Consider the following 27,445-nt stretch of genomic DNA (forward strand, 5'->3'; position numbering starts at 1 on the left):
GATGCCAAGAGCGTGGGCTCAAAGTCGGGGTCATTTCATCCCTGGAGCGGGGCTGGTGGACAGCTGGCTTCCTGCTGCCACGGTCTGCCTCTTGCCTTTCAACAGCACTTGGGTCTGGCAGAGCCGTGGTCGGGGAAACTACAGGGAACCTAGGTGTGGTGTGGGGAATTACCATCGGGGAGAGTCTTTAGATGGTAACCCAGTATTCCTTCAGAATCCGTTGGCGGATTGAAGGCTTCCAATTGTCGGCTTGATGGTGGAGAAGGGTCCCACGGTGATCAAACACAGAGAAAGAGAAACCACGTTAACCGAGGCTGTGGCAAATCGTGGAATCCACAGATGCTGGAACAGCGGCAGTATGGAAGCCTCACTGGGTCTGTATTCCTGTGATACCGGCCCCCAGGAGTGCATGGAATTTCTTCAGCCAGGCCACGCAAGTGACAGGTAGGTGCTCTCAAGTGTCCTGTGAGTTCCCATCGCATGAGGACAAACCTGACTGAGGAGGTGGTTATGGGGGATGACACAGGCTTCTAGACAATGAGCTTAGCCCTGCGGACAGGGACCATACAGCTCATGTTTGAACTCTCAGTGGCCAGAGAGTGTCTGCTGAGAGAGAGAATGAGTAGCCGCAGTTCACGTCAGGAGATGTGTTGTTATTTACAAAATGACTGAGGCACCATGCATGAACTCATCTGCAGCAACACTCAGACCTTAGCCCTGGAAGGTAGGCGAGGCTGCTTCGCAGGTGAGGTCACACAGCTGTAGGTGGGAGAAGGGGTGTCATGGAGACTGCCCTCCCCAAAGGCCTGAGATATGAATAAGGCTCAACTGGATACCTGTGGTTTCTGCATTCTAATCCTATATCCGTGGTAGACATATTTTTCACCTAAATCTCCCAACATCAGCATTGTATTGTGCTGTTTAAATTGTCATAAGACGATTACATCACCGGGCTAGACGGGGTAGGCTGGCAAGTGGGTGAATCCACCTGCAGTCTCCGCTACAGATCTAGCGCGATAGCGCTGCTGTGCCTAACACAGTTTCTAGTCATTTCGATGAGGTAACTTGTAGCTTTATGGCCCTGGGTCTACAGGACATGTGTTCAAACATTGCCTCTGCTTCATGAGAGAGCCTTGTTTCTGTTGAACTTCCACGGCCTTATCGGAAATCAATGATTGCTTCAGATCTTCACGCTGTCGTGTTGAGGAGACCGAAAGATAAACTCACTCAAAATGGTTTGAGATTGCAGAATGTGGAGGAGAACTTGCAATCATTTTGCAAGCCCGAGCTCCTGCACCAAGGTGTGTCCCGTTTTAACTGTTGTCTCTGTCGTGCGCGAGGGAATCTCTCCACGCAAATTCTTTTCCTCCAACCATCCGCACTGATCATAGCATTTCAGGACCATGGTAGGGGCCAACTCCTGGGCAGAGCGGCCAAGCTGAGGCCAAACAAGGGCGCTGCTATCCTATCCTAGCAACTGTTGCTATGCGGGGGCGTGGCAACGATGCCAGCGAGGACGCCCTCGCGACCCCGGCCCCTCACCGGCACGAACTACATTTCCCATGATGCTCGGAGAGGGCTCCGTTGTGACGAAGGGAAGGAGCGCGCACGGGGCGGGAGGGGGGGCGCTATTCCCAAGTCGGCTCTTGGGCTCGGGCCGCCGCCGCCGCCATGTTGGGCTGAGGCGATGACAGGAGGCGGCCGGGGCGTGTGGGATTGAGAAGTGGCGGAGGAGGCGGAGAGTCAGGGCTCTGAGGGGGAGCTGTTTCCCCTGGCTGAGGGAGGCGCCCCCGGAAGACGCCGCGGAAGGCAGCAAAGCGGAGGCGGCCGGAGCCCGGACGCGATGCAGCCCGACCCGCGCGGCTGCGCCGAGGCGCCCGCGGCCTGAGCCCCTCCGGCGCTGCGCTCAGCTCGGCTCGGCTCGGCTCGGCCCGGTTCGGCTCGGCTCGGCCCGGCCCGGTTCGGCTCGGCTCGGCTCGGCTCGGCGGCCGGCGAAGTCGATGCCCTTGAGCGCGGCTGCGCGCGGCCCGGCTGTGCGGCCCCGCGGCGCGCGCTGAGCCCCTCGGCGGCCCGGGCCGCCCTCAGCCGCGGCGCTCGATGTGTAGCCACATAGTTATCCGGACACTTGGTCGCCGGGGCTTTAATGAGGAGCTGAGTCGCGAGCGCGTGTGAATCACCGCCTGGGCCCGGCGAGGAGGACGGCGCATTTAACCCCCTCCCACCCCGCTCCATGTCCGTGTGTCACTGGGCTCCGTCCACCTGGCGCGGCGGGTCCTGGCGCTGCCACTGCTGCTGACGACCGGCTCCCCTCGCGCCTCGCGCCCCACCACCTCCGGGGCTCCCACGGAACTTCTACTTTTTTGTTGTTGTTGTTGTGGTGGTGGTTGTTTTCTGTTGTTTTCCTCTTTGGAAAAGCTCGGCCAGGAACCGATCGGAACTGTGAAGGTTTTTCGATTGCCCGCGGCTCCAGCACTTCGGCCCTTGTCTTTGCTGTTTTGTTTTTCTGCGTAAACCTCTGGCCCACTCTCAAAAGGCAAGATGTCCAGTCATGTCCCGGCGGATATGGTAAGTGAACGATAAGTTCTGACGTTCGGATTGCTTTGTGGTTTCCAATCTGATTTAACCCGAAAACGACGCCGGCGTCGGGGCGAAGGTGTCTGGGGCCGGGGCCGGGGGGTAATCGGGGGGCACTGGTGTCAAAGCCACCCACCCCACTTGGCTTTGGGGAAGTTGTCACTTCTGCTCCCCCCCCCTTTTTTTTTAGGAAGCACTGGTTTTTGGTGTGGTTTTGCTGCTGCTTTCTTTCTTCTTTCTTTTTTTTTTTAACCACGGAGAGTCACTGGCTCGTTTGTGTTTTCTAAGTCGCCGGAGGCAGGGAAATGCAGCTGGAAGCGGAGGAAATTCCTCCCCGATGGCTAGAAGGCTCTGAAGGCTTGGGTTTAAACGCCTCGGGAAGACGTCAGGGGCAGTGTGGGCAGAGCCGGGGACGGGCGCCCTGCTGGATGCCTAGGGCAGGGAGAGGAGATCTCGCGCAGTGACAGACAAAATCATTCGGGCCGTAGGCGCACACTACCGATGCGTTTCAGGGACAGAGGCGCACCTCTTTGGAAAAGTCTTGCTGCGAGCCCCTTCGAAAGGTCTGGCTGAACAGCTATGACAACCCGAGCTATTTAGGATGTCTTTCGACTCTAGGTTGATCGCATAAGAGATCCTTCTCTATCTAGATATTCCGATATTTAGCAGGATTGCATTTTAGGTTTTTGTTTGTTTGTTTGAGCCAATGAAACATGCTTATTGAGCTGGATCACTGGGCGTCGAGAACTGGAAACAAAAAGTGCTCTTGTTTATTGAGGCTTTTCTCTTCGGTTTCTGAAGGTTAGGGTTGCTGAGTGTGTTGACTGACAGTTACTTTGTAGCCTTACAGTGCTGAGGGGTGGGTTTGTGGGAGTGTGAAAGACACTTTGCAGTCCCGAGGAGGGCAGACAATGCATTTCACAGCGAGATGAATAATCCTGTTTATGAAAGAATTGAAGTCAATGTAATCATACCCACTTATGTCAAGTTGACATTTGAATGTATGTGTATTACAGTGCAAAACCAGAACTGAACTTTGCTAATGATTACATTTTTAAAATGTCAGATATTTCTATGGAGGGGACAACGTTTACATCCGTAAAAGAAAAATGACCCTTAAACTGTATTTTGACCTTGGCTTAAAGACATTTTGTTTGTTTGATTTCCCACTTAATAACCCATTCAAATGCAAAGGAACCACTGGGTCTGTCTCCTGGGCGGCCACGCCGCACACAGCCTTTGCTTCCGGAGTCTTTAAACTCCAGCTCAGTCCTTTTAGTTGTTCCTTCCTTCTTGATGTGCACCGAGGGAACCGTCTCTCGCCTGCTAGAGTGGCTGCCATGGTTCCCTTTCCAATGTTCTCAAAGTTGCCTAGCGAGGTCTCTACACAGAACTGCAAATGCCATTTCCCCTGTCTGATGAGTGATCTGTGGGCTCGCAGCCTCCCGCAAAGATTGGCTCATTGTAAAGCCTCCATTTTACACCCTCGGCACAGTGCAGGCTACACCATCTGAGTACCAGTTAGTCTGTCAGAGAGGTTGTAATGGAAGAGGTTTGTGTCATTAAAACAGGGCCACTACTTTCTTCAGGCCCAGTGATAAAGGGAAAGTGGGGCGGGCAGCATCAGCCACACACGGAGGTGGTTTGGGGGACCCTCTCTGAAGATTGGAAGCTGTGTTGGGCTGGGGGACAGAAGTAGGGGCAAGGTTTTATTAATAGCTGCAATTACAAACTGTAACTTCTTGTCTGTTTGAGATTGTGTGTTCAGGCCCTGATGACTCAGTGGTGCTTTGAGATCCCTGATTAAAGGTGATATGCAAGGGCACAGCAGTATTATGTAATAAACATAGACTGCCTGATGATGCTCTTCAGAGGTAGCCTGACGCTGTGCAGACCTCCAAGCTCCAAGTGGGTTTTGTAGCTCGTCTTCATCTTGCTGGAGGATACGATTGTTTGTGAAAACCTTTTAAACCTCCATTTTCCATTACTTCAGTTTTAGTTTTCCTTCAAACGTGTCTTTGTTTGATAAGTTCCTAGACTCCCCAACTTAAAAAAATACTTATAATATATTAAATACTGGCTTGAAGTTGTTGAGTTAATGTTTCCTAGTTAAACTCCTTGTACTAGTAACTGACAATTTGAGTTTGCATCGGTGACTTAGAGTGAGGATGGTTTACCACTTTTTCATCTGAAAGCCATCTCGTCACTCCCATCCATGTGCCCACAAGGTAACATTTCCTTGCAGCCCGACTCTAAATTGATTAGGATACAAGCTGTCACAGACCTCTGAACTTGAACTTGCAAGTGCAGAATCCCCTTCCTCTTAGGTGCTGTGATGTGAACCTTTCAAGTGTTGACAGCTCCTCTCTGCTGTTGAGACACAAATGTTCTACTGTTCCTTTACATCTTAATGGTGCTTGTCAGCCCTAGGAACATCCTGCTCAGGAGCTGGGGTGGAGCGTGATGTTAGAACCCCTGCTCTGTTTCATTTGCGGTGATTCCTTCCAGATGGATGGTAATTGCTAAATCACTTGACGTGTGGGTAAAGTCGTCTTATGGCTACCATTGTGACTCATTTTGCAAACTGTATTTTAACACCAGTTTTAGTTTTGTAAATAGAAGTCTCATTTAAAATTTACTTTTAACCATTAAGTACATTTTTGTTTAACTATAAAAAACATTTTTTATGATCTGAATTTAGAAAGTGCCCCTGTAATGAGTGGATTTGTTGTACCTTCTGTAAAATAATTTGCCAGGAGCTTTTTGCAAGCAACCTTCTTATCACTACACACACACACACACACACACACACACACACACACACACACACACACGCACGCACTCTGCCCGTGTGTGCACATTCTAGAAACATAACTGTTTCTATGTACAGGAGATATGCATACAGGAGATGCTGATGTTTTTCTTGTTAATAATGATAGAATTGGAAGTACTCTATTTACTAATATCTCAGTGTAGCAGCCTCCCTGTGGGGAAGCGGAAGATAAAGGCGCAGAATTTAACTCCACTGCATCACATTTAAGTGGATCCCTTATGTTTTTAACCTGAGTTCACAGTTTGTGCTCCTCCTTGGGCATTCGCCATTGTGTGTGTTTGTGCAGTGACTGTGAGCTGCTCTACAAACGACAGGAGCTGTGAAGACAGACAGGACTCGGGAGGAGAGCAGGCGAAGGGGCGGCCTTACCCTGGACTGGGAAAGGTCTCAGCACATGTGCATGTGCTGGTGAGACTGTTTCTTCGATTGGCAAACCACTTAGGACTTTGGACTAGAATTGGACTGTATGACTTTAAGACGCTTGTTACATCAAAAACTATCTGCAAACCACCTGTGAGCTGGGTGTGGCAGCGCACGCCTTTAACCCATTGCTCTGGAGGAGGAGGCAGAGCCTGTGGGTTCAAGGCCAGCCTGGTTTGCATAGGAAGTTTTAGGCCAGCAAGGGCTACATAGTGAGACCTGTCTCAAAAACGGAAAGAAAAAGGAACTACCTGCAAAGGAAACTGTATGAGGACAGTGGACTCGGCCTGTTATCTAACTGCTTGTTGGGTTGCCGAACAGTTACCGATCAATAGATTGTAGTCTGGGGACAGAAGATACCCTGACAGTTTTGTCAGGGTATTTCATGTGTTCAGTAGAGTATTCTGATTGAAATGCTTGTTTTATTTCTTCTATTCACGAAAGAAATATTTTTGGAGCCCTCTAGTGGGCAGGAAATAAGTAAAATAAATTTTCTTTCAATGTGAACTTTGGTCAGTTTCCTAAGTTAAAGTGAAATGACGTGGGAGGAGGGGCCAAGGCCAGAATGAGATCCCGAGAACAGAGCTGGCTATGGGAAAGTATCCGAGATAAAATGCCCGACTCCCTCCTTGCTCACAGTTCCTTTCTCGTGTTCATCTCCTGCCTCGTACACTGGTTTCCAGTTGAAGTCGGAAGAGCCCTTCCAGCTCAGGAGTGAGTGAGTGCGGGTGCCGGTCTGTGTGACTTGGTGACAGCATCCTCTCCCTGTTGAGTGGTCCTCCCGTTGGTGTACTTGACTGTGACTCCCAGGTTTTGAGCTGAAGTGCATCCTTCTAGGTCCAGGCTGACTTTGCTTTCTCTCCGAAACGTTTTCTTGGGCACTTTTGTTGATGGTCTTATGCTTGGTCAGGGGTGGGGACAGGTGTCTTAGATTTGTTACATCTTCCGTGATTTTTAAATCAGAATTGGCTTTTTAAAACTTTGCCTCATGAAGTGGTCCGGTTTGTTACTTAGAGAAAAATAAAAGTGCTCCACCCCGCCAGTAGATGGGAGTTTACGTCGTCCTCTTGGACTAGCACTTTGAACTGGAAAGCACGCTGTTAGATGTTAAAGCTCGGACGTCCTTCTATTAGTGATGACAGTGCTGGCTCCGCTCGTCTCAGTGGGGAGCACAGACGTGCTTTGGTTTTCAGGCTTCTTTTCGTTCCTTTTCTTTTTGGTTTTTGGTTCTTTTGAGACAGGGTTTCTCTGTATCCTTGGCTGTCCTGGAACTCACTCTGTAGACCAGGCTGCCTCCAAGTCACAGAAGCATGCCTCTGCTTCCCAAGTGTCAGGATCAAAGGTGTACCACCTGGCTATCAAGTTTCTTTCTTCTGGGAGAAGAAAGTGGAGTGACTCCAATTCGTAATAACCTGGGCAGGCACCTTGGGTCATTCTGAATTGGGGATTTTTTCCCCCAGTCCATGAAGGTTGGGTTTTGAAACAGCCCAGTGTGATCGCTTTGAGTTGCTGCTTGGTTAAAATAGGATGCAGTGTGCTTAGTTTAACTTCCCTTGTTTGGGCTTTTTGAGTCAAGTACTGGTTGTGTTGCCCAGGCTGGCTTCCCACTAGTAACCCTCCTGCCTCAGTCTTAGTGCTGAGACTATAACGTGGGCCACAAGCTTGCCTAGCTGAGTTTTGGTGGCCGTCAATTCTGTTGGAGTGTACTGCAGACACTGTAATTGCAAACTTTGTATGCAAATGTGAGGAGGCCCTGAACTTTCTGCCCCTTTTGGGTCACTGCTTTATAAAACGAAGTGAGGCCAGTCAGTTAAGGCCTGAGAGTAAAAAGAGGAGAACTTGCTGTTGGCAGACTTCTGGCCCACAGTGTGGGTGAGCTCTTCCTTCCTTCCTTCCTTCCTTCCTTCCTTCCTTCCTTCCTTCCTTCCTTCCTTCCTTCCTTCCTTCCTTCCTTCCTTCCTTCCTTCCTCCCTCCCTCCCTCCCGCCCTTCCTGCTGTCTAGATTAACCATGAATGAAGTTTGCTGAGGAAGGTGGGAGAATTGTGGGGTGAGGAGGCCAGGAACAGCACTATGAAGTCAACTGCTCAGAGGTTTTGTGACTGATCCGTTCCTGCAGCTAGTTAATAGAACCTGCTGTTGACTTAGGATTGAAACGATGGGCAAAGCTCTACTTTCAAAACTTTAAATCCCAAGTGAGAAAGTTCTTACTGCGCTGAAGAATCCAGTACTGTGGAAGGAACATTCCAAGAGTACATTTAGATATTGCTCATCTATTGAAAGGCCTTCTCTGCAAACAATTCCAGAGAATTTTGACTCAACAGAAGCAAAAGACAAAACTAATTTCCCAAAAACTAAGACATCAGGAAAAAATAAAATTTTATTAGCAATATCATTAGGTAGCTAACTTCTAAGATAAACTAAGTTTGATAATAGAATGGAAACTATCGTGACTTTGTGAGTTGGTAAGTGATGTGCCCTACTCTGGATCTGCACCTCTTTGTGAGCCAGGGTTTTCCTTTTGCCTTAGGACAGCTCTTAAAGCCACATGTCAACAGTCCCAGCCAAAGGGAGGCTGAGGCAGGACAGTTCCAAGTCTGAGCTCAGCCTGTCTGTGAGACCTCATCTCAAAACCCAGAACTCAAATCTATAAAAATAATGGAAGAAAAGCCAATGTCAGAATAAACTTACCTTCTTCTGCTAGAAAACCAGTTTTAAGAACTAGAGAGAGATGTTCAGAAACAGCACTTTTATTAATGTGTTAATACTTTTAGTGGTTCCAAGATCAAAACAGATTCGTACATAGTTAAGTATAAAGTGACTCAAGCATTTTACTCTTTTAATTTGTTTTAGTTCTGTGAAGTGCGTGTGTTGTTTGTCTCACGAATGGATAGACACATGTTGCAGGTCTGTGCACTGTATGGCATAGTGCAGAAACCAGTGTAGTAAGTGACCAAGCTTCCTGGGCATTTTAGCTGATGTTTGATATGTATTTTTCCTGAAATCAGGATGCCTGCTTACCCTTCTCTTTTTATGGGTGCTGACTATAATTTGCCGTAGATGTAAAAGTTAAGCGGTCTATAATATAATGCATATTAAGGAAGAACAAAAGATGCCTGGGCAGGTTGCTCAGGAGCCTGTCTTCAGTAAAGTGAAATGTCCTAGAATGTTGTCTTCAGTTCATGGTCTTGCTCTCTCTTTGGTTGTCTGTACATTTGGGAGTTTGCTGACTGGCTCTTGGCTGTGTTTAGGTTGTTGATGTTTGAACCAGTAGTCTCCGTTAGGTTGTTAAAGGTAGCCTCAAACTCCTGAACTCCAGAGATCCTCCTGCCTCAGCTTCTCAAGAAGCTGGAACTACAGGTGAGATTCCTGGTAGTGAAGAGCTAGGTAAATGAATTAAAGTTGTAGCTATTGCTTTCCTTTGAGATCCTAGAGAACTTAAGCTTGTTGGGTACTTGCTGTTTACTGGGCGGATACTTGGTATTTTTCACGGTAGCCTATCATTTGCAGAGACACTGCATAGACAGACACACTCATGAAGAAATTGTTGGTGCCCACCTGGAAAAGACCACCAGGGATACATGTGTAGCGATAGAGCTTAAGGTTTACTTCCGCAGCAAGGACACTGCTTAAGGAACTCTGCAGAGTCTCCGGAAGCGGGCAGTGGCCTGGGCTGTCTGTGCCTGAGGACTCGAACTCGGTACTAGGAGGGGCCAGGATTGACCGTCACCATGAGTGAAGTGGAGTAGGTCAGTAAGTAGTTCTTCCTGCTCAGATGGGGGGGTTTGGGGGATGAGGGAGGCTGGGGAGACAGTGTCTGTCACAAAGTGGGAACCACTTGGACGGAAGGAGTTGTAGTGCGGCCTTAGGAAAGCTTCGGTGTGCTGCTTTTCTGCTGGCCTGCTGGCCTCCAGACTTGAGTGGGATTATCAGCAGAGCTCCTGCTACCTTCTTAGAGGACGCGAAACTTGAGGTCTCATAGCTAGGAGCACTGACTCATGGTGGGAATTTGGGTCTGATGGCATGGAAATGGGCATTCTGTGCCTCCCCTTCCCAGGCAGTCACTGCTGAGTTCCTTGGGCACATTTTCCTTCTGATGCCTCAGATTCCTTCCCAGACTGGGCGTCGCGTTTGTTACATGGTACAACTTCCTGTACAGGTGCCTGTTAGGAATGAATGTCTCATGTGTGTAGCACGTAAGTTGACATGTAAAGAGCTGAGTTAGTTCTACTGAGTTTTTTCCTTCTGTCTTCATGCTGAAGCTGCTTATCTGCAATGTGGACTGTCTGTTGACTGAGTCAAACCTACTAGCATTTTCTAATGGTCTCTCTTCTCTGGGCAATAGTCCATGACTGGATTTTCTTTTTGTAATGACTAGCTTTTGAGGAAAAACATGTTCTTCCTGGTGAAGAAAACTGTTGAAGTTTGGCATTATATCTCATTTAGGTGCTTAATTTAGGCAACACTTCGCTATGTCTAGACAAAATGCTCTTGCAATATGTTTAATTTTCTTTAATAGAAAAGTAAACTTTGCTTCAGAAATACTCATTTTTGTCATGCATGCACAAAATGATATTATAAACATCATCCATACAAATAAGGATAGAACCACACTGTAATTTTAAACTGATTCGAATAGATGCCAGTTATATTGCGAATGTAATTGTATATCGCAAGCACGGTTTTGTTGCCTTTCCTGTTGCTCTAGTCTAGAGAACACAACCTGCTGAAGGAGGAGAGGAGACCAGGAGGAGTGGGGAGAGGGCCGCATCCCTTTCCTAAGTCCCCACCACTCCCCCTGCTACTTAGGGATGGAGCTCCAACGCCTGACTCTTCAGGACATATTTAGACCACGGCAGGAATTTAAAAGCTGTGGGAAGCCATAGTGTAAGGACTATTCCCAATCATGGCTCCTGTCTTGTGAATAGTTCTTAAAGTTCTTAGGATTGTAGTTGTTGTGCCAAAAGACAAGTTAATTTATTGAAGTCATAGATGGGGAGGTTACCAATTTCATAAGTAAACAAAACCCTAGCCTTCCAGATGAATCTGGCCATTTCATGATGCCTTCTCTCTTCCCTCTTCCCTTTTGTTTTTGTTTTGAGACCAGGTCTCCAGTGTATCTGGATAGCCCAGGCTAGCCTGGGACTGATCCTCTTGGTTCAGCCTTCTGAGTGCTATAATATGCCACCATGCCTAGCTGCATTCTCTTTTTAAAGATACTTTCTTTTCAGATTTACTTCTTTATGTATGTATGTGTGTGTTGTCAGTAAGTGTGTGTGCACCACATGCATGCCTGGTACCCGAAGAAGTCACAGAGGACATTGGATCCCCTAGAACTGGATGTACTGATAGTTATGAATGACCATGTGGGTGCTGGGGACGGAGCCTGGATCTCTGCAAGAGCAGCAAAGTGCTCTTTGCTGAACCATCTCTCCAGCCCCACAGTTTTTAAGATGCTAGCTTATCCCTCACATCAAATGCTTGCATTTTTGTTCATGGAAATGGTTGATTAGCAGTTTTAATTTCTTATAAAAAAATCTTTGGGAGATCTAAGTGTCAAGGTTATATTGACCTTATCAGATGATCTGGGAAATGTTTCTGAATTTTTGGACGAGTTTGTGGGTATTGATTTTTTTTCCTCCATAAATGTTCTGAGGAATCCAGTAGCAGGGCCATCTGGGGTTTTCTCTGGAGATTGCCGGTACTGTTTCTTCAGCACATGCAGCACTCTGCATTCTTAGTGTCAGACTTTGCTTTTGTCGGAGTTCCGACCATTCACCTGAATTCCACCTCCCCTTGAATTTTTTCAGTGTCCTTGTCATTTTGATGACCCCTGCTCTCAAGATCTATCTGCTTGTTGGTAACTTGTGTCTCCTGGTGATTTCAGGAAAGCAATTTAAAGTTTATTGTCTGCTGGTTTCTATTTGCTCTTTCCTTCTACTTGAACAGAATTTAACATGCTGTTCTTAGTCAGTCATTGTTACCAGCCACTCCCATTTTAGTACATACATTTGTTCATGTAGGAAATCTCCTTCTAACTACAAACTAGCTCATCACACAGGTTCAGTCTATGTTCTTTTTATTATCGTTTAATTCAAAACATTTTTAGGTCTCAAAAAAAATTCAGTATGCTCTAAGATTTCCACTCAGGTGGTTCTGTTGACCCATGCATGGGTCACCTAGAAACGTGTTACGTAACATTTAAGATTTTCTACCTGTGTTTTGTTATTAACATCAATTTGTCCTATGACTTCACAGATGGGTCATTAGTTGAGGCCTGTGTGCTTCACAGTTTCTGAAACCTGGGTGTGATATACCATATGTATCAACTAAGTCAAATTGACTAATCACGCCAATCCGCTGTATCTGTATTGCTTGCTTTGCTTTGTGATTCTGGGGGTCACACTCAGGGCTGTGCGTGCTAGGCAGCCACTGGGCTATACCTGTAGCTTGCTGTTGACTCCCCCGCCCCAAACATTCAGTTGAAAGAGTGCATTATAGTTTCCAGGTTTGTACAGACTGTATGATCCTTCAGTCCTCTCAAGTCCTGCCCTGTGCCTGTGAGGCTGGGTCACTGGCTGAGAGTGAATTCATGGGCGTTCTCTTTCCGCTTTCCTGTTGGAGCCGTCTGCTACAGCCTTTGCCATCTCTTCACTCATCCTTGGCCTCTACAACCTGGCCTTGAAATAAGTCTGAGTGCAGTGTTCGCACAGTGGGCTCTGCTACAGTGTGATAACTACTGTGTTATAGCCTTCCCTGGGTCGGTGTTCCACTCCCACCCTCCGTTCTTCCTGTCTCGGCCTTCCTTTGGGAAATGTAAAGTACTTACTCTGAGCAGCCCTCAGTGTGTTCCTTACCAGTCCTCTTCCTGTCTTCACTGCTTACACTGAAGGTGACCATGCTCTTTGCCTTACTTGGGCCTGGGGTAAAGTTACAGCCTTCCATCCCAGGAAAATGGAAGGGCTTTACTACATTTTAGTCCAGTCTACTCCTCTTCAGCACTTTGCTCTATTTGAAACCCAAAGACATCGTTGTTGTTGAAATAATAGTAACCATGGTAATAGCAGTAATGCTGTTTAGGAAGTCTGTACTTAAATTATTCCAACAATTATACTCTGGGGTCTTCATTTTTTTTCTGTTACTGTGTTTGCATATCTTCCTTTTGGTGATGCTTTTAGTGTGCACGTCTCCTGGTAATGAAGTCTCCATGTCTGTGCAAACACATGTGCATTTGCTTTCATCTTTAAATTTAGGTTCTGTGGCTTGAATGCCCTCAAGGTAGTTTCCAGTGCATGTGGCCTCACTGTGTCTTCAAGTTAGCCTTTGTGCCTCTCGTCCCTTGTGGCTAGCGTTTCTCTTTGCTGCCTTTGGGATGATTATTTGTCTTTGGTTTTCGGGGTTATGATTGGTGGAGAGCCTTTCCTGGTAGTTCTTGTGCAGTTTGTAGACACCTTCCTTGAGTTTGCCTTGGGCTTGCTCCCTTTTGTCAATTGGAAATTTTCCTGGTGTAGACTCTCCTTTAGTTTTTGAGACAGTCTTTCTGTGCAGCTTTAGCTGGGTTTAAACCCATGATCCTCCTGTCTCAGCTGAGTGCCTGTCTCAGCTGAGCTCAGTGTCAGGCACCTCATGTTACATATGTGTATTTGGTTGTCTTCCTTCCCTTTTAGACTTGAGTTACATGGGTATCTACCACCAACCGCCCCCCCCCATGTCAGTTTGGATATTTTCTGCCAGCCTGTCTTGTGATTCATTTATCTTCTCTTTCCAGTACCCAGTGACTGAGTTTTGTAAAGTACTTGTAGGTTCAGTTTCTCATGATAGGCTTGTGTTTTCTTGGGTGCCTTACTCACTATTACGAAATGTTTCTATGCTCTTGTTTTTAATTATCTGATTGTTTTTCCTTGGATTGTGATGAAAAAATATAGAAGATCTGAATAACAGTCTATTTCTCTAGGTAGGCTCTCCTGTTCTCCCTTGGCAGTTAGAGACACATTCTCAAGTGCATACGTCTGTGATTGAGATATGACATGTGGCCGAATTCATCTTATTCTGATATCCTCTCTTCTGGTGTGTGGCCCTATTAAGGTCTGAGTTGAAGTCTACCAAGATGCCTCTTCTTAGTAAATTCTGGATTTCAAGTATAGTGAGTGAGGCTAGATGAGAGCCCTTCTTAGCTTTCTTTCTTCTTTTTTTTTGAGGGGAGGGTGGGTTCGAGACAGGGTTTCTCTGTGTATCCCTGGCTGTCCTGGAACTCACTCTGTAGACCAGGCTGATCTTGAACTCACAGACATTCGCCTGCCTCTGCCTTCCCGAGTGCTGGGATTAAAGGCGTGCGCTACCTCCACTGGCTCCTTAGCTTTCTTTTTAGCCTTTTCCTGATTTCCCAACTCCCAGCTGGGTTATGTGTGATTCAGCACGTGCCTTAGGGACAGAGGTTGAGTGGACGCCAGGCTTGCACATTAAAAAGATGGTCCCTTTTACCTAGGGTCCTCAATTCCTGGCTACTTTGGTAGTACGAAATCCCAGGGTTTGTTTTTGTGGGTTAGGAAGATGGATTAAGCTTTCTCTGGCGCCTTTCCTAGTCATTGGCAAGTGCCCGAAGACCATGACATCTTCCCATGCCCTTGCTCCTTACCCGCCCCCCTTCGTTTTCAAAGAGCTAGGGTATCGGGACGGGATGGTCATGGCGTGTTGTAGTTGTTTTCAGTGGAAAGTTAGGTGTGATGTCACTGGTCCCTCATAGCCAGTCTTCACTGTTTCTTCTGTCAGCCTTTAAAGTTCAGTTGTGCTGCTGGCCTTGTCTATTGCTAATATAAAGTGATCTCACTTTCTTCCTCATTAATCTGGGTAGCAACATATTTAGATGCCACTGTGCTAGGTAGAGCCTGTCAGTAGTTAGAGCCAATTATTTTCCTCCCGGTCTCTGAAATAATTCCCTTGCACTGTCCTTAGCACCTTTACCCTCCAGGAGACGTCTTTCTGTTACTATATGCCTTGCATCCTTTCTCCAGGTTTGCTTTTGGAAAGCCTCTTTTATCTGGCTGTTTTGCTTGACAGTGGCTGGTCTTCCTTGGCTGGCTAATGGGACCAGGCTCCCAGCCAGGGAAGCATTCAGGCTCCAGCACTAGGCTTCCAGGCCTGTCTCATGGCCTGCCGTCGCCCTGCTTGGCCACAAATCTTGCCCTTTGCTGGTTGCTTTTCTTCCTTTGTTTCTCTTTCCTCCTCCAGGCTGGTCTGCCTCAACTGTGCCTCGCATCCTTTGCAGTTAGCTCCTCCATGCTGTCTGTAGTGTGACCAGGCAGCAGTCACTTAGTAAGCCACACGCTGGGAACTGTAAACCCACCGAGACAGTTGGTCAAAGCTGTCTCCTTGGAGCTGTCTCCTCGGAGAGACAAGGAAAACACCAGAATGGCAGGATGGTTTTTTCCCTTTGGTATATGCACCCGAGGGACAGAACTAACATTGTGCTCAGATGTTGACATCTTTGGTTCTGATGGTTCGGGAATATGTAGGGAGCAGTCACAATATCACTTGCTGTGGAAGGCTGCCTGAACCAAGTCCGGCCTGCAGAGAGAAGGCAGGTTCAGGAGTTGACGAAGGATGAGAATGTTGCTCGTTGGTCTAGAATTCAGAGTAGGCACCACGAAACCAGTTGCTCTCATAAATACTGCTAGCTCTGTTCTAGCAATTGTGACTATTGCTGTTGGCACATCAGCAGACATGCGTGCTTTAAGGATGAAGGTGGCTTATTTTTCTGTACCCCTGCCTGTGCCTAGCACAGTACTGTTAACCCCAAAGATTCGAGGAGAAAGACTACCAGCCCAAATCATCATGAGCAAATCAGTAAAACAAACAATTAATTAAAGCAGCCTTTTTTATTACTATACAAGGGCTGCTTCCCCCTAAAGTGGGGTTCAAGAGGTCAGCATTGGATGTGTGGAAAACAAGGCTTATAGCTTAGGAGTTGGGGGTTTCCAAATGGAGGATTTGGTGGGGAAAATAGGTGGGTTACAGGAGCAGAACATAAGCGTAACAAGTTAGTTCTTCCTGAAACAAAAGATGATTGCCAGGTGGTCATAACAAGGTAGTCATAGCAGCAGGTTGTCAAGGTAGTCATAACAACCTTCTGAAACAAAGGTAGGTTTGCAAGACGGTCAGTACAACTTTCTGAAACAAAGACATGATTGCTATTCCTGGCAGTGCAAAACCATTTGTAGTTAAGGTTACAGGTAGGGTGCAGCCCAATCCTTGAGAAACAGGTTTAATCATAAACAGAGATGAACCTAATTTGCCTTATTAGAAGATGGCTTCCAGGCCTAAGATGGAGGCAGGCTGGTTTATCAGTACCTAGTACAGTGAACGCTCAAAATGTTGACTAGCAGCCGGGCGTTGGTGGTGCATGCCTTTAATCCCAGCACTCGGGAGGCGGATCTCTGTGAGTTCGAGGCCAGCCTGGTCTACCAAGTGAGCTCCAGGAAAGGCGCAAAGCTACACAGAGAAACCCTGTCTCGAAAAACCAAAAAAAAAAAAAAAAAAAAAAAAAATGTTGACTAGCCCTGTAGCTCTGTGCAGTAAGCTAGTCATTAGTGGCCTGAGACTGTTGAGCATTTCTAGTTTGGCTAGTGTAATGGAGAACTGTATTTAGTTAAAGTAGAAATAGGAACATGTAGTTGGTGGCTATTTCGTTGGACAGGGTAGTAATGTGATTTATGCCATTAACCTCCATAATGAGGTAAGTGGACTTCTGTGACTTTTTAAAAAAGTATTTGTGTGTGTGTGTGTGTGTGTGTGTGTGTCTGTCTGTCTGTCTGTCTGTCTGTCTTTTCTGTGTCACAGGCTAGGCATTCCATTGTTCTCTGTGGTCAGTTTAGTGGAGTAAGGGAGACTCTGATGAAGCTGGTGTAATCAAGTACATATCTCGTTAGTAGGTTGAGGAAATGGCAAACATTTCATAGCTTTTTATCACAGATCTTTTTCCTACCTACATCTCCTTGCCTCATGTCACTTTCAGCAGTTAAATACAATTCGGTGAGCAAATGTTGATGGGCCAGGCCAGCACTAGGCTAAGTGCTCTATGCATGCTCTCGGAAGAGTTCTCTACAAGTCTATTTTACAGCTAAGGAAGCGGAAAAAGGATTTTTGAGCAGTTTGCTGCTGCCTGAGGAAGCCAGGATTTAAACGCAGGCATTGTTTCCGGAACTTGATAGGACTCAGGGGAGGTGTCCTGAGCTATTGACTGGGCAGAAAGGCAGCATACAGGCTGGCTGTGGTGCTGTCCACCGTGACCTCAGCGCCGGCATCTGAGCAAGCAGGACTGAGAGTCGAGGGCTGGGCTGCGTCACCTTCCAGCCCTGTCTGGAAGGAGGAAATCAAAGCAGCAAAGACGTGGAAGCATTACAAGGGTCAAGTCGGGGTCTTCAGCATGTGGTCAGTTCACTGCACATAGAACCTCGTCTGCTGTTTTGAGTGCTGCTGTTCATAGACGACAGTCTGTGAATAGAGTAGAAAAAGTTACACATATTTTTTAATGTTAAATGAAGTTTCAGATAATGGGACCCATGAGTGCAAGTCTCATGGGTCACAAAGAATGTGGAACATCTGTAACGTGGCTAAGGGCCCCTCCCCGAGACTCTGGATCCTGGTAGACCTCGTTGTGGGTCGCTGACACACTACTGTCACTAGGAACTTGATAGAGCTTCCCCCAAAGGCGGAGAGTCGCCTGGGTGAGTGCTGTGAGTAAATAAGAGACCTTTATCCCAACACTGGAGACAGCCTTTAGGGTGGGTTCTCAGGGGTAAACTGACATTCTATCCTTGCAGTTTCCGACAGAAAAGTTTGGGAGTGGGGATGTCCTTGAGCTATCCTGTGACAGGTCTCAGATCTTGCTGTCCATTCCTTGACGTTGATGAAGGTTGATTATTAATTCTTTGACTGAAAGCACATCCTTGGATTCTTTCTGAATTATTTCTAATTTGCCAGTATGCTCTTTTCTAACTTTTTTCTTTACAAAAAATGGTGGCCTTACTGATGAAGAATAGTTTTGAAAAAGGTACATAAAAGGAAACTGACAAAATATGTGATTATATAACTACATTGTAGTTCTTTTTAAAACACCCCTAATCCCTAATCATGCCTTAAAAATCATCAGTATTAATATTATCCAGAGTTCAAATACAAAGCTTATGTAGTCACACTTTCTGTTAGCAATTTGAAAGGAAGGCTTTGAAAAGTGGAACATTTGAGATTGTCTTTAAATGGCTTTTATTGGAAGCATTGAAGAAGGGGGAGAGAGCATTACAGAGAAAATTTCCAGTGCTTGGGTTTTTATTGAGTCTGCTGTCTGAGAATGCAAACTGTTACATACTGTAGTGTTGACCAAGAACACATTTGTTCCATACATGACGTATGAAATAAGCACTTTTAAAAATATGGTAACTTGAACAGTTACAGAAAGTGCACCATTGTTTAGAAATAGCTCTTGGTCAGAGAAATATCTTTAAAGTGATTGATTGGCTTTATTTGAGAGCTCATTAGGCCTCTCTGTGCCTGTTTATTGGCAGGAAAAGGAAGGAAGCACACAGTGTTTATGCGCTGGTCAAGTGACCTACCCCTCTTTGCCTCTGCTCTAGAAGAGACTGGCTGCTTCTTAATAATTGATGTGAAGTGTCTCTGAATTCCTGTGGTCTGAAGGCTTTACAGATAGTAACTTTCTCTTCCTGACTGAAAAGGATGCGTGTGATAATATCCTTTCCCCTTAGTTTAAATTTAGATGTCTTGATCGTGAATAAGAAAGCTTGTGAGGGATGATCTGGGCTTGTTTTCTTACTTTTCTTCCTTGCCCCAGCTAAATGGTGGGGTAGGGCAGCGTCTGGGCCGTGCGGTTCACACATGCTATGTGCTGTACCAGGGACCTGCCATGAGGACGGAAAATACAATTTCTGAAGGAACCACTGTCATTTGCTAAACTGGCAGCTGTGGAGGAGGGATTGAACACATACAACAGATTCACACATTCATTCATACATGTATGTGTGGATTTGTACTTAGATATTCCATTTCACAGACTTGATTCTAGTATTGATCTCCTGATGATGTGACTTTTAAAAAGCATCTATAATTATGCTCTACTGTAAGGCTTGGGGTACAGATTATATTTTTAAAACAACTGAAAGACCAGCCCAGTAGCATTGATGGGGCTTTTGTCTTTGGGGACTCACAGCATGAAGCCAATAAAACTTGAGTTCTACCTCTTGGAAGACAGGCTAGATGATTCTAGCTTACAGCAGTTTCTGCTCTCCAAGAACAAAAACACAGACTTTTGTAACCAGATTTATAAAATACACCTCTAGAGATTTTCAGAGGTCAACGTGGAGTGTGCTTTTTTACTTTTACTTTTGACATACTTGCTGATAGTTTAGGCATTAATTTAAAATTTAGCCCATCACAAGAGCTTTTAGTCTCGACAGACAGCTTCTGTGAGAATGGTTGCTTCCCAAGATAAGTACCCCACAGTCCATGGTTATTTTCCTAACAGCATCCTAAAGGCCAGATAGCTTTGAGAGAAGAAAGGGACTATACACAAAATAGCATGGTAGAAACACTAGAATTTTTTGCTAATACGAATGTTGTTGCAGTGTTTACAGAAGGCCCCACAGTTCAAATGATTTCATTCATATTTCATTTACATATCATTTATTCTAAGTCAACCCTGCTGAGAGTAGGGGGAGAAATCCAAAAAAGTTGGCAGGGTTCGCAGCCAGCATCCTGAAATTATAGTAGAAATATCCTAAGTGTCTACCTGCTAAGGACTGGGGTCCTCAATGCATAATAAGTGATGGTTCCTCTCAAAAATGGTGACTATGGGAGGATGCTGAAATTACATTACATTAAATGTGTAGATGATTGAGCTTGAGGTAGCCCCAGAAAATAAAGTAAGTTCAGTCCCTTCCCTACAGGAAGGAGGGGCTTCTAGATGTTTTTGGTAGTTTTCTCTTTGGACTGTAATCTGCTACATCAGAGTTATTCAGTAGTTGGAGAACTCATCTGAAGCCTCCATGTGGGTTTATTTGTATGTAATGAGAATTACACAAAAATCCCCCCCAGATGTTTGCCCCCCACAAACATTGCCAAATGCTGTTTGTGGTTGTAGGCTGAGAAGACAGCTTGTGTTGGGGGCTAAAGTGGCCTTTAGATGAACAAAAGTAAAATGAGGCTTTTTGTTTTTTAATTGTGCTTTGCGAATATTCTTTGGCTTCTGCGCTTTCAAATTGTCTTTTTTCAGGACGTTCGCAAATTTAATGTCAGAATGCATGAATTTGGGTAAAGTAATTTTTGTGTTAGCAGCTTTGCCCCATAGTAGATTCGTGGCTATTTCAAATGCTGTGTTTCCATTTTCTAACATTCTGTCTATAGGCTCTCAGAATCCTCCTTGCCTTCTCCCAGCAGCTCTTCTTGGGAATCTCCCTTGAGGAGCCCTTTCCCTCGGGGACTTGCTGTGCTGTGTGCCACAGTTGGCACAGCTCTGTTTGGGTCTTACTCACACTGCGGCAACATGACAATTGCTCCTGAGCTGAGGGATGGGCCACACGATGTCATCTGGGAACTAATAGTAACAGTCTTTAAATATTTATTCCACATGTATTTAATGGAGGAGGAAGAAATTGATTTTCTTTTAACAACATTTCTATGCAGAAGCAGATGCCTTCCTGAGTCGTTCCTACCTGCCGGTGCCAGCCAGGTCTCTAAAATAGGCAAGACAGCTCCCACGGCACGACAGCTTGTTCCCTTTTAGTTGATGACTTTCCTGAAGTAGACTTTAGGTGCTGGATGTGTCTGGTGAAACGATGTTGCTCAGTCTTGGGACTCTGGCTGGCTGCTTGCACGTGTGCCCAGTCATCCAACAGTGCTCACCGTCTGTCGTAAAGCTTTATTTGCAGACAGCAGTCCCCGCAGCCCTACGTCACCAAGTTTAGGCCATTGCCTCTGGTCCTGACGACACAGGGTAGAACATGAATATGTCATTCGTGAGTCCTGACCCGGGACAGTGCTTCAGAGAGGATGACGCTCTCCCTTGTTGACTGGCTGTTGAATGTCTCGGTCTTCTCTCCTCTGCCCACATGCACCTCAGACATGAAATTATCGTTGTTTTTCATCACGCTCTTGCTGTAGAAAATGGCCTCTTCATGTGAACAACAGGAGTTTCTGTTTTATTCTTAGCACTTTTACATTGCTGCCGTGAATTTCTTTTTTAGATTAAGTTTGCTGTCTGGTGGAATCTATTTGTTTTTCTTGATAAAATCTGTAAGCGAACAGGCAGTTTTAGGTAAATGCTAAAGTATGTAACTGTTGAAAAACTTCATTGCTTGTAATATTTGAGGAACTAGGTCACAAAGCCTGTAGCAAAATTACATATTCTACTTTTAGAAACATCATAAATGGGACCTTAAAGGTACTATTTTCTCTTAGAGTAGGCCCAGTTACTCAGAATAGAAGTTAATCTTCTTAAACACATAACTACTTTTCTAATTCTGAGCCTCATTCCATTAGCTACTCAGAGAAGTGTCGCTAATTCTGTGATGTCTTTTTCTTCTGCATGCTTTCCTTGAGATTCAAAAGGTGGCTCCCATTCAGCACTGCGCTGACTGAAGGCTCCTTTATTCTCATTGAAAACAGTACATTCAAAAACAGCAACTTGAGTTAGTGACTACAACTTTTTATGTTTTATCAAAATGTGTTTGTCTTTGTCTTACATTGGTTTTTAGTGTTTATCCAGATTTTGGTTCTTACTGACAGTAATTTGCTTCTTTGTTTAAAAAAAAAAAAAAAAAACTTGAATTCCCAGAAATTGCTGCTGTTGTCTGTCTCCCTAAATGTGCCAAATACCTTCCTTTTCTAACTTGAAGTCTTCACAGCCTGCGTGGGATGTTGTGCGGTTGCATCTCCCTTGCTCTGCTGACCTTAGAGTTGCCTACAGAGACTTTGCCCAGCTCCTCCAAGCGCCCTCTTCTGGAAGTCTGTGGCTGCCATTGGAACACTGGACGACGCAGTGGCCTGGCTCAGGGCTGCCTTCCTTCCCTGCCACAGGGTGATGGGTTTGGCAGCGCTCTTGCCCCCAAGGAAAAGTCACGACACACGACAGAATCCACTAACAAGAGTTTCATCAAGACAGAGAGAAAGGGACAAGTGTGATCAGGCCCGTGGAAGGACACCTTCGAAAAAGTGAGCAGGGAAACATGGAGCCCGCCTTATAAAGGCCAGGACGCACCTGTGCACACAGGCCCATGTGGCTATTCCACGCATGCGCATAGATCACATGGTCACACCACGTCCAAGCGGCTACTCGACCACTGTAACCATGGGGCATAGGTCACGCAGGTCAAGCAGGACATATGACCCGGAAATGACTAGGTGGAGATGACTAAGTGTCCCACCAGGCATGCACAGCCATGGGGGAGTGGTTGGAATTCCTATCACAGGGCCACACAGTGAGCTCCACGTCAGCAGGGGCCTGTGGGTGCTTCTCATTCTGTGTTCCCAGTGGGTCTGTCGTAGGTGCTGCAAAGAGCTCCAGAATGAACCATTAAGACCTACATTATCTTGAAGAACAATTGGCACTGAGTTAAATATGACACTGTGTTTTAATGTTCCTTAGGTAATTGGGGACCCCCCCCCCTTTTTTTCAGTGCTGTGAGTTGAACACATGCTAGGGAGGTGTTCCGCGATGAGCCAGGTTCCAGGCTGTGAAGAAATCCATTTCTTTCCTATTAACATTTCTGATATAAAAAACATGTCTCCTAACTTGCAGTTTTACATCTAGACTTAACTTTGGAGACTGGATTCACTGCCTCCTTTGTAGTCCAATAGAACTATTTGGTGAGTCCTCTCCAAGCTGAGGAATGAGAGGTGTTGGTGTCCCGTGAGCTAACATTATATAGATGTCTTGGACAGTGCATTGAGTGTTTAACTGGTCTTTTTCCATTTTAGGGGCCAGTGAGGTGCCTTAGTGGCTAAGGGTGCGTGCCACCAAGTCTGATGGCTTTGATTCAGTCTCTAGGACCCTATGGTGGAGAGAGAACCAACTCCTGAAAGTTCTTCTCTAACCTCCCTGTGTGCCCTGGCACACCATGCCCTCAGACCTGCAAAACCACAAACAAAGAGTCGTTTTTTTCAGAATCATAAGGACTTTGGGAGGTGATTGTAATGGCCTAGCGTAGATCATTACTGACTGCCTTGTAAGTTGGCGTTACATACGTGGCCTTGCAGCACTATGCTGTGATCGCGGCAGACATGACAGTTAATCACAACTTATTTCCACCGACCCAGAATGGCTTCAGGATCCGATCCGTAATGGAGTAGTTTGTTGTGGTGTGGTGCTTTTCTGGAAGCCATTATAAGTCCGTAGGAATTGGCAGAGTGCTCAACCCTGTTTTCCAGCCTGGCAGTAGGTATTTTCTGATTATTTTCCTTTTTAAAAAGAAGAATGTAAAGGTTAATGAGTCAGTCAGTCATTCTTTGTACATGAAAACTGTCATTAGTGGAATACTTGTTTTTCTCCGTAGCAGTTTATCCATTGGATACCATGTATATAATTTGCTGATAAAGTGGGACTGTACTTTGTGTGCACAACAGTTTACTCTAGAAGTATTTCTAGTGCCCATAGTTTTCTAGAAATCTTTACACATATAGACATACATAAAATTATAGTACGTGTGTGTGTGTGTGTGTGTGTGTGTGTGTGTGTGTGTGTTAACGTGCACATGTGCTCAGATATATATACCTGACTCTTGTGTGCAAGCAGAGGCCCAGGGGCAGCAGTTGCCTGGTGTCTTCTCTCAGTCTCTGCCTTACTCCTGAGGCAGTCTCCCTCTTCCTGAAGCTCCTATTTTTTGGCTAGGCCAGCAGCCAGAAAGACCCCACAGCACTGGGACACGCACTTGGCCTGTGAAGTGGGTGCTGGGCTCTGAACTCGTGCTCACGGTTGCCCAGCAGCACTTCCAACCGCTGAGCCATCTCTTCAGCTCCGTCTTAACGTCCTGACCGTTACACTCGTTCCTACCATTCCATACAGTAAATATGGGAAGACAAACTTCTGGGAAGAGCAGTGAAGTTCTTAGTGGTTTGTCTAGTTGCACTGAGTAGGGGAGTCTGTAGGTAACTGTTCTTTTGGGAAGATACAGCCATGTTCCTCATGAGAATGGCGGGCCAATGGAGTAAGCACCATTTCCAAGAACTTAAAAACCTTTAATCATCAAGTAGCCACTTTATAGAGTTTTGTTTATAATAGTTAATCTACCTTAAATGGTCCCATGTTTCTGATTCAGATGGTGGTTTTGCTATTTAATTTTCTGAGTCTTCCAAGTTAGTTCTGATCCCCAAAAAATCCAAGATTGTGTGTGACTGTGTTGTATCTATTGGACATGGGTATGAGGCCATTTATTCCTATAGTCAGTTCACTGTGATATGGACTGACTTACTGTGCCATAAGCTCTGTTTAATTTATGGACAGAAAAGTACATCAGCATCATTGTAGAGACTTTGGGAAGAAAGGGATAAAGCAGAAGTCTGAACTCACATATCCAGGCTGTCACCAGTCTTAGGCTTTGAACTTTCAGGTGACTACTGTGAACGATCATGTTCTCAGGATAGGAAATGCTCTTTAAATAGCGAGCTCTATTAGGAAAAGCATGGTGTGCAAGACACCTGGTTGGTGCCCCGCCCATGGACACGCACTAACCATGTGTGCACTCCTAGAGTCACTGGGGCCTTAGGTTGTCCTGCATCTGGCTAGTCTGCAGGAGTGCAGCCTTGTGGCTCCCTGTGGACATGAGCGATGGTGATGGGAAACTGACTTCTTTACAGAGGAGCCGGGCTGTTTCCTTCCTACCTCTGTTGTCCCTTGTCCTGCCTTTGCCCTGAGGAAGGGCAGTCCTGTGCAGTCTTCATGTGATGGCTTTCAACTCTGTGCTAAGGGAGGTCAATGCCGAAATTCTGCTCATTTTGCCTCTGCGAATATTTCCCTCCTTTCCTATCTTTCATTTATTATATTAATATAATTTTCATAAAGTTAAGCCAGTTTCCTCTTTACTATAATATATATATTTCCTCTTGTATAGGTTTTAATTGTTTCACATAATGTCAATCATAGTTTAAGATAATTGATTTCAATTTGGGTAAATCGCAAGGTCCCCTTCTACTTTTTCTTCTATGTATGTTGAGTACATCTTTATTTAAAAGTCAACTTTTAGTTATAGAAGTTCTAGCATTCAGTGTCTATAGCTATTACTGGTTTTTTCTTTAAAGAATTAAAAAAATTAAATCATAACAAAATTCAATTTTTATATAGTCATCTTTTGCAATATTGAGTTCATTGCCTTGCATGTACTGATAAACACTCTAGGCTACAACTCTGACCTTAAGAATTTAAATTCAAATTTAAAAACTTCCCAGTTTTAATGTTATCTTATCAGGTCAATCTGAAAATAATTCTATACTTTTCTTTTCTTTTCTTTTACTTTTTTTTTTTTTTTTGAGACAGGGTTTCTCTGTGTAGCTTTGCGCCTTTCCTGAAACTCACTCTGTAGCCCAGGCTGGCCTCAAATTCACAGAGATTTGCCTGCCTCTGCCTCCTGGGTGCTGGGATTAAAGGCGTGTGCCACTGCCGCTCGGCTAGTTCTATATTTTTCATTCATGCAAATTTAAAAAAAAATCTCCCCTCTATTGTGTAACAACCCTAGGTGTCCTGGAACTCAATCTGTAGACCAGGCTGTCCTGGGACTCACAGAGATCCCCCTGCCTCTGCCTCCTGAATGGTGGAATTAAAGGTGTGCGCCACCATCCGGCTCTGGTTGCTAATTCTTATATCCAGAGTTTAAAATCTTTCCTCTTCAGCCTCCAGCACATGGCCATCCGTTACCTTTAGGCCTCCACATTGATGACACGGTGAGCTGGAGTTCTGGCTGTAGTTAGTTGGCAGGCTTGGGTGTGTTGTCTGCTGTGTGTTCTCATCAGTTAGTCCCTAAAACCAGGAGTTAGCTATTGCCACACAGGTTGTTGACCACTGAAAATGTGTCATCTCCTTTTACTGTGGGGCTCACATGTCTCCTGGCAGTTGTGTGGAATTTCTTCTGTCTTCCAGTGTGCTCACCTTGAACATATGTGTCACTTTATTGTGATTATATTGCTAGCAATCCATGGAGTCTATTTAATGAGCAAAGGAATTTATTTGGGGGTTAACTCATAAGACAGAATAAAGGATTTGTCACTGTTCTCTGCTGTTCTCTGGTGAGCTGTGCCCTGGTCTGTTACAGCATCCAAAACCACAAGGTAGCAAAGAGAGAGCACGTTTGTGCATCCCAGGTCTTAAGGGTCCCCCGGCGGCCACGCCCCAGGGGCATGTACCTCATAGGCAGGTGTAACAGTTACCTGCTACCTCCCTAGGGGCGGTGCTTCAGGGCATGGCTCAAACAACCACCCACTACATCTCCCCTTTTTGTCTAAATAAGAAAGTTCTAACCTAACATAAAACTATATATAGTAGATACAATAGGAATGATTATTAAGTATTGTCCAGGAGAAATAAAGGGTAATGACATAAACAAATATAGAATCACCACCAACAAGAACAACATCAAACAAGAGACACTAAAATCCAGAGATGTTCAGAACATAGGTAAATGGTATGTTAGAGAGATTATTCCAAAAGCTGTCCTATCCTGAAGAATCTGAATCTAGTTCTTAATATGTCCTAGCTAAGACATGAGAAGATTGTAACAGTAACTGTTAAGAGTCTTCAACCCCATCAAAGACCTGAGAAGGAATATAATAATACCTGAGAAAACGGGAAATGCATGCAAACAGCTTTCAGAAATCTTTCAAGAATGGACAGAGACATCTGGCAGCCTAGATAGTCACCTAAAGTTTCTCAGCACCATTAGGGCATCCCATTTGGCTACAGGCCTAAAATATCTGACAGACCATTTTCAGAAGCAGGAATTTTGAAAGACCACCTTACCCTGTCTTGGCAGAGTTCAGTAGTCGCTTTTCCTTGTGTCTCGCTCGTCCAGAAAGGACAGCATTCATACTGTCAGCAGTCAAGGTAAGGGCAGTTCTTTGCCCAGCAGGCCATTATGCACCAGGAAGAAGACAAACTTCCATATGGAGTATCTTAAAAGCCCAACATTCTCTCAGAATCAGATTGGTGCTGCCAAGAGCAATCGTGTCTCATGTCAACAGAATTCTAAGTTGTTTAAATGCCATATTCTCTAGGTCCATGAAGTATTTGAAGATTACCTGTCCATTTGACCTATATATCTGTAAATCCGGACAACCTAACTAACATAACTATAGAGGTGACAAGCATGGGTGACTATAAATCTGTAAGTCTTATCTACCTAAATAACCTAAGGACCAAGGCTTCATATAAACAAGGTACTGTAAGCAAATGTACAGTAAAAGGACAGTGACCTCAAAATTGTCACAATGCACAAAATATCGTAAAGGTAGAAATGTATAGTACAGAATGCAATAAGACAACAGTATGTATCAATATACAAACTATCCTAAACAGAGGTAGAACATACATACAGTATGACAAATAAAATTTTACATTTGTATCAATATAT

General features: G+C 45.3%; 1 protein-coding gene and 1 long non-coding RNA gene across 2 annotated transcripts in view; one reads left to right on the top strand and one right to left on the bottom strand.

Moving 5' to 3' along the window:
* The first annotated feature begins 1,799 nt into the window (after positions 1 to 1,799).
* The window catches only part of Ubl3 (ubiquitin like 3), a 53,567-nt gene continuing 27,921 nt past the window's right edge, over positions 1,800 to 27,445 (top strand). Inside the window, exon 1 of the mRNA XM_006979617.2 lies at positions 1,800 to 2,565. Coding sequence (XP_006979679.1) covers positions 2,539 to 2,565 — 27 coding nt within the window. The 5' untranslated portion in view covers positions 1,800 to 2,538. The remainder of the gene's footprint in view (positions 2,566 to 27,445) is intronic.
* LOC121825519 (uncharacterized) lies at positions 19,501 to 27,009 on the bottom strand. Its single transcript, XR_013047633.1, has 2 exons — positions 26,836 to 27,009; positions 19,501 to 21,123 (listed from the first exon to the last, which is right to left on the bottom strand). It is a non-coding gene; the product is annotated as an uncharacterized LOC121825519 (long non-coding RNA).

The sequence above is a fragment of the Peromyscus maniculatus genome, chromosome 23, assembly GCF_049852395.1.
Source record: "Peromyscus maniculatus bairdii isolate BWxNUB_F1_BW_parent chromosome 23, HU_Pman_BW_mat_3.1, whole genome shotgun sequence".
Taxonomy (NCBI): domain Eukaryota; kingdom Metazoa; phylum Chordata; class Mammalia; order Rodentia; family Cricetidae; genus Peromyscus; species Peromyscus maniculatus.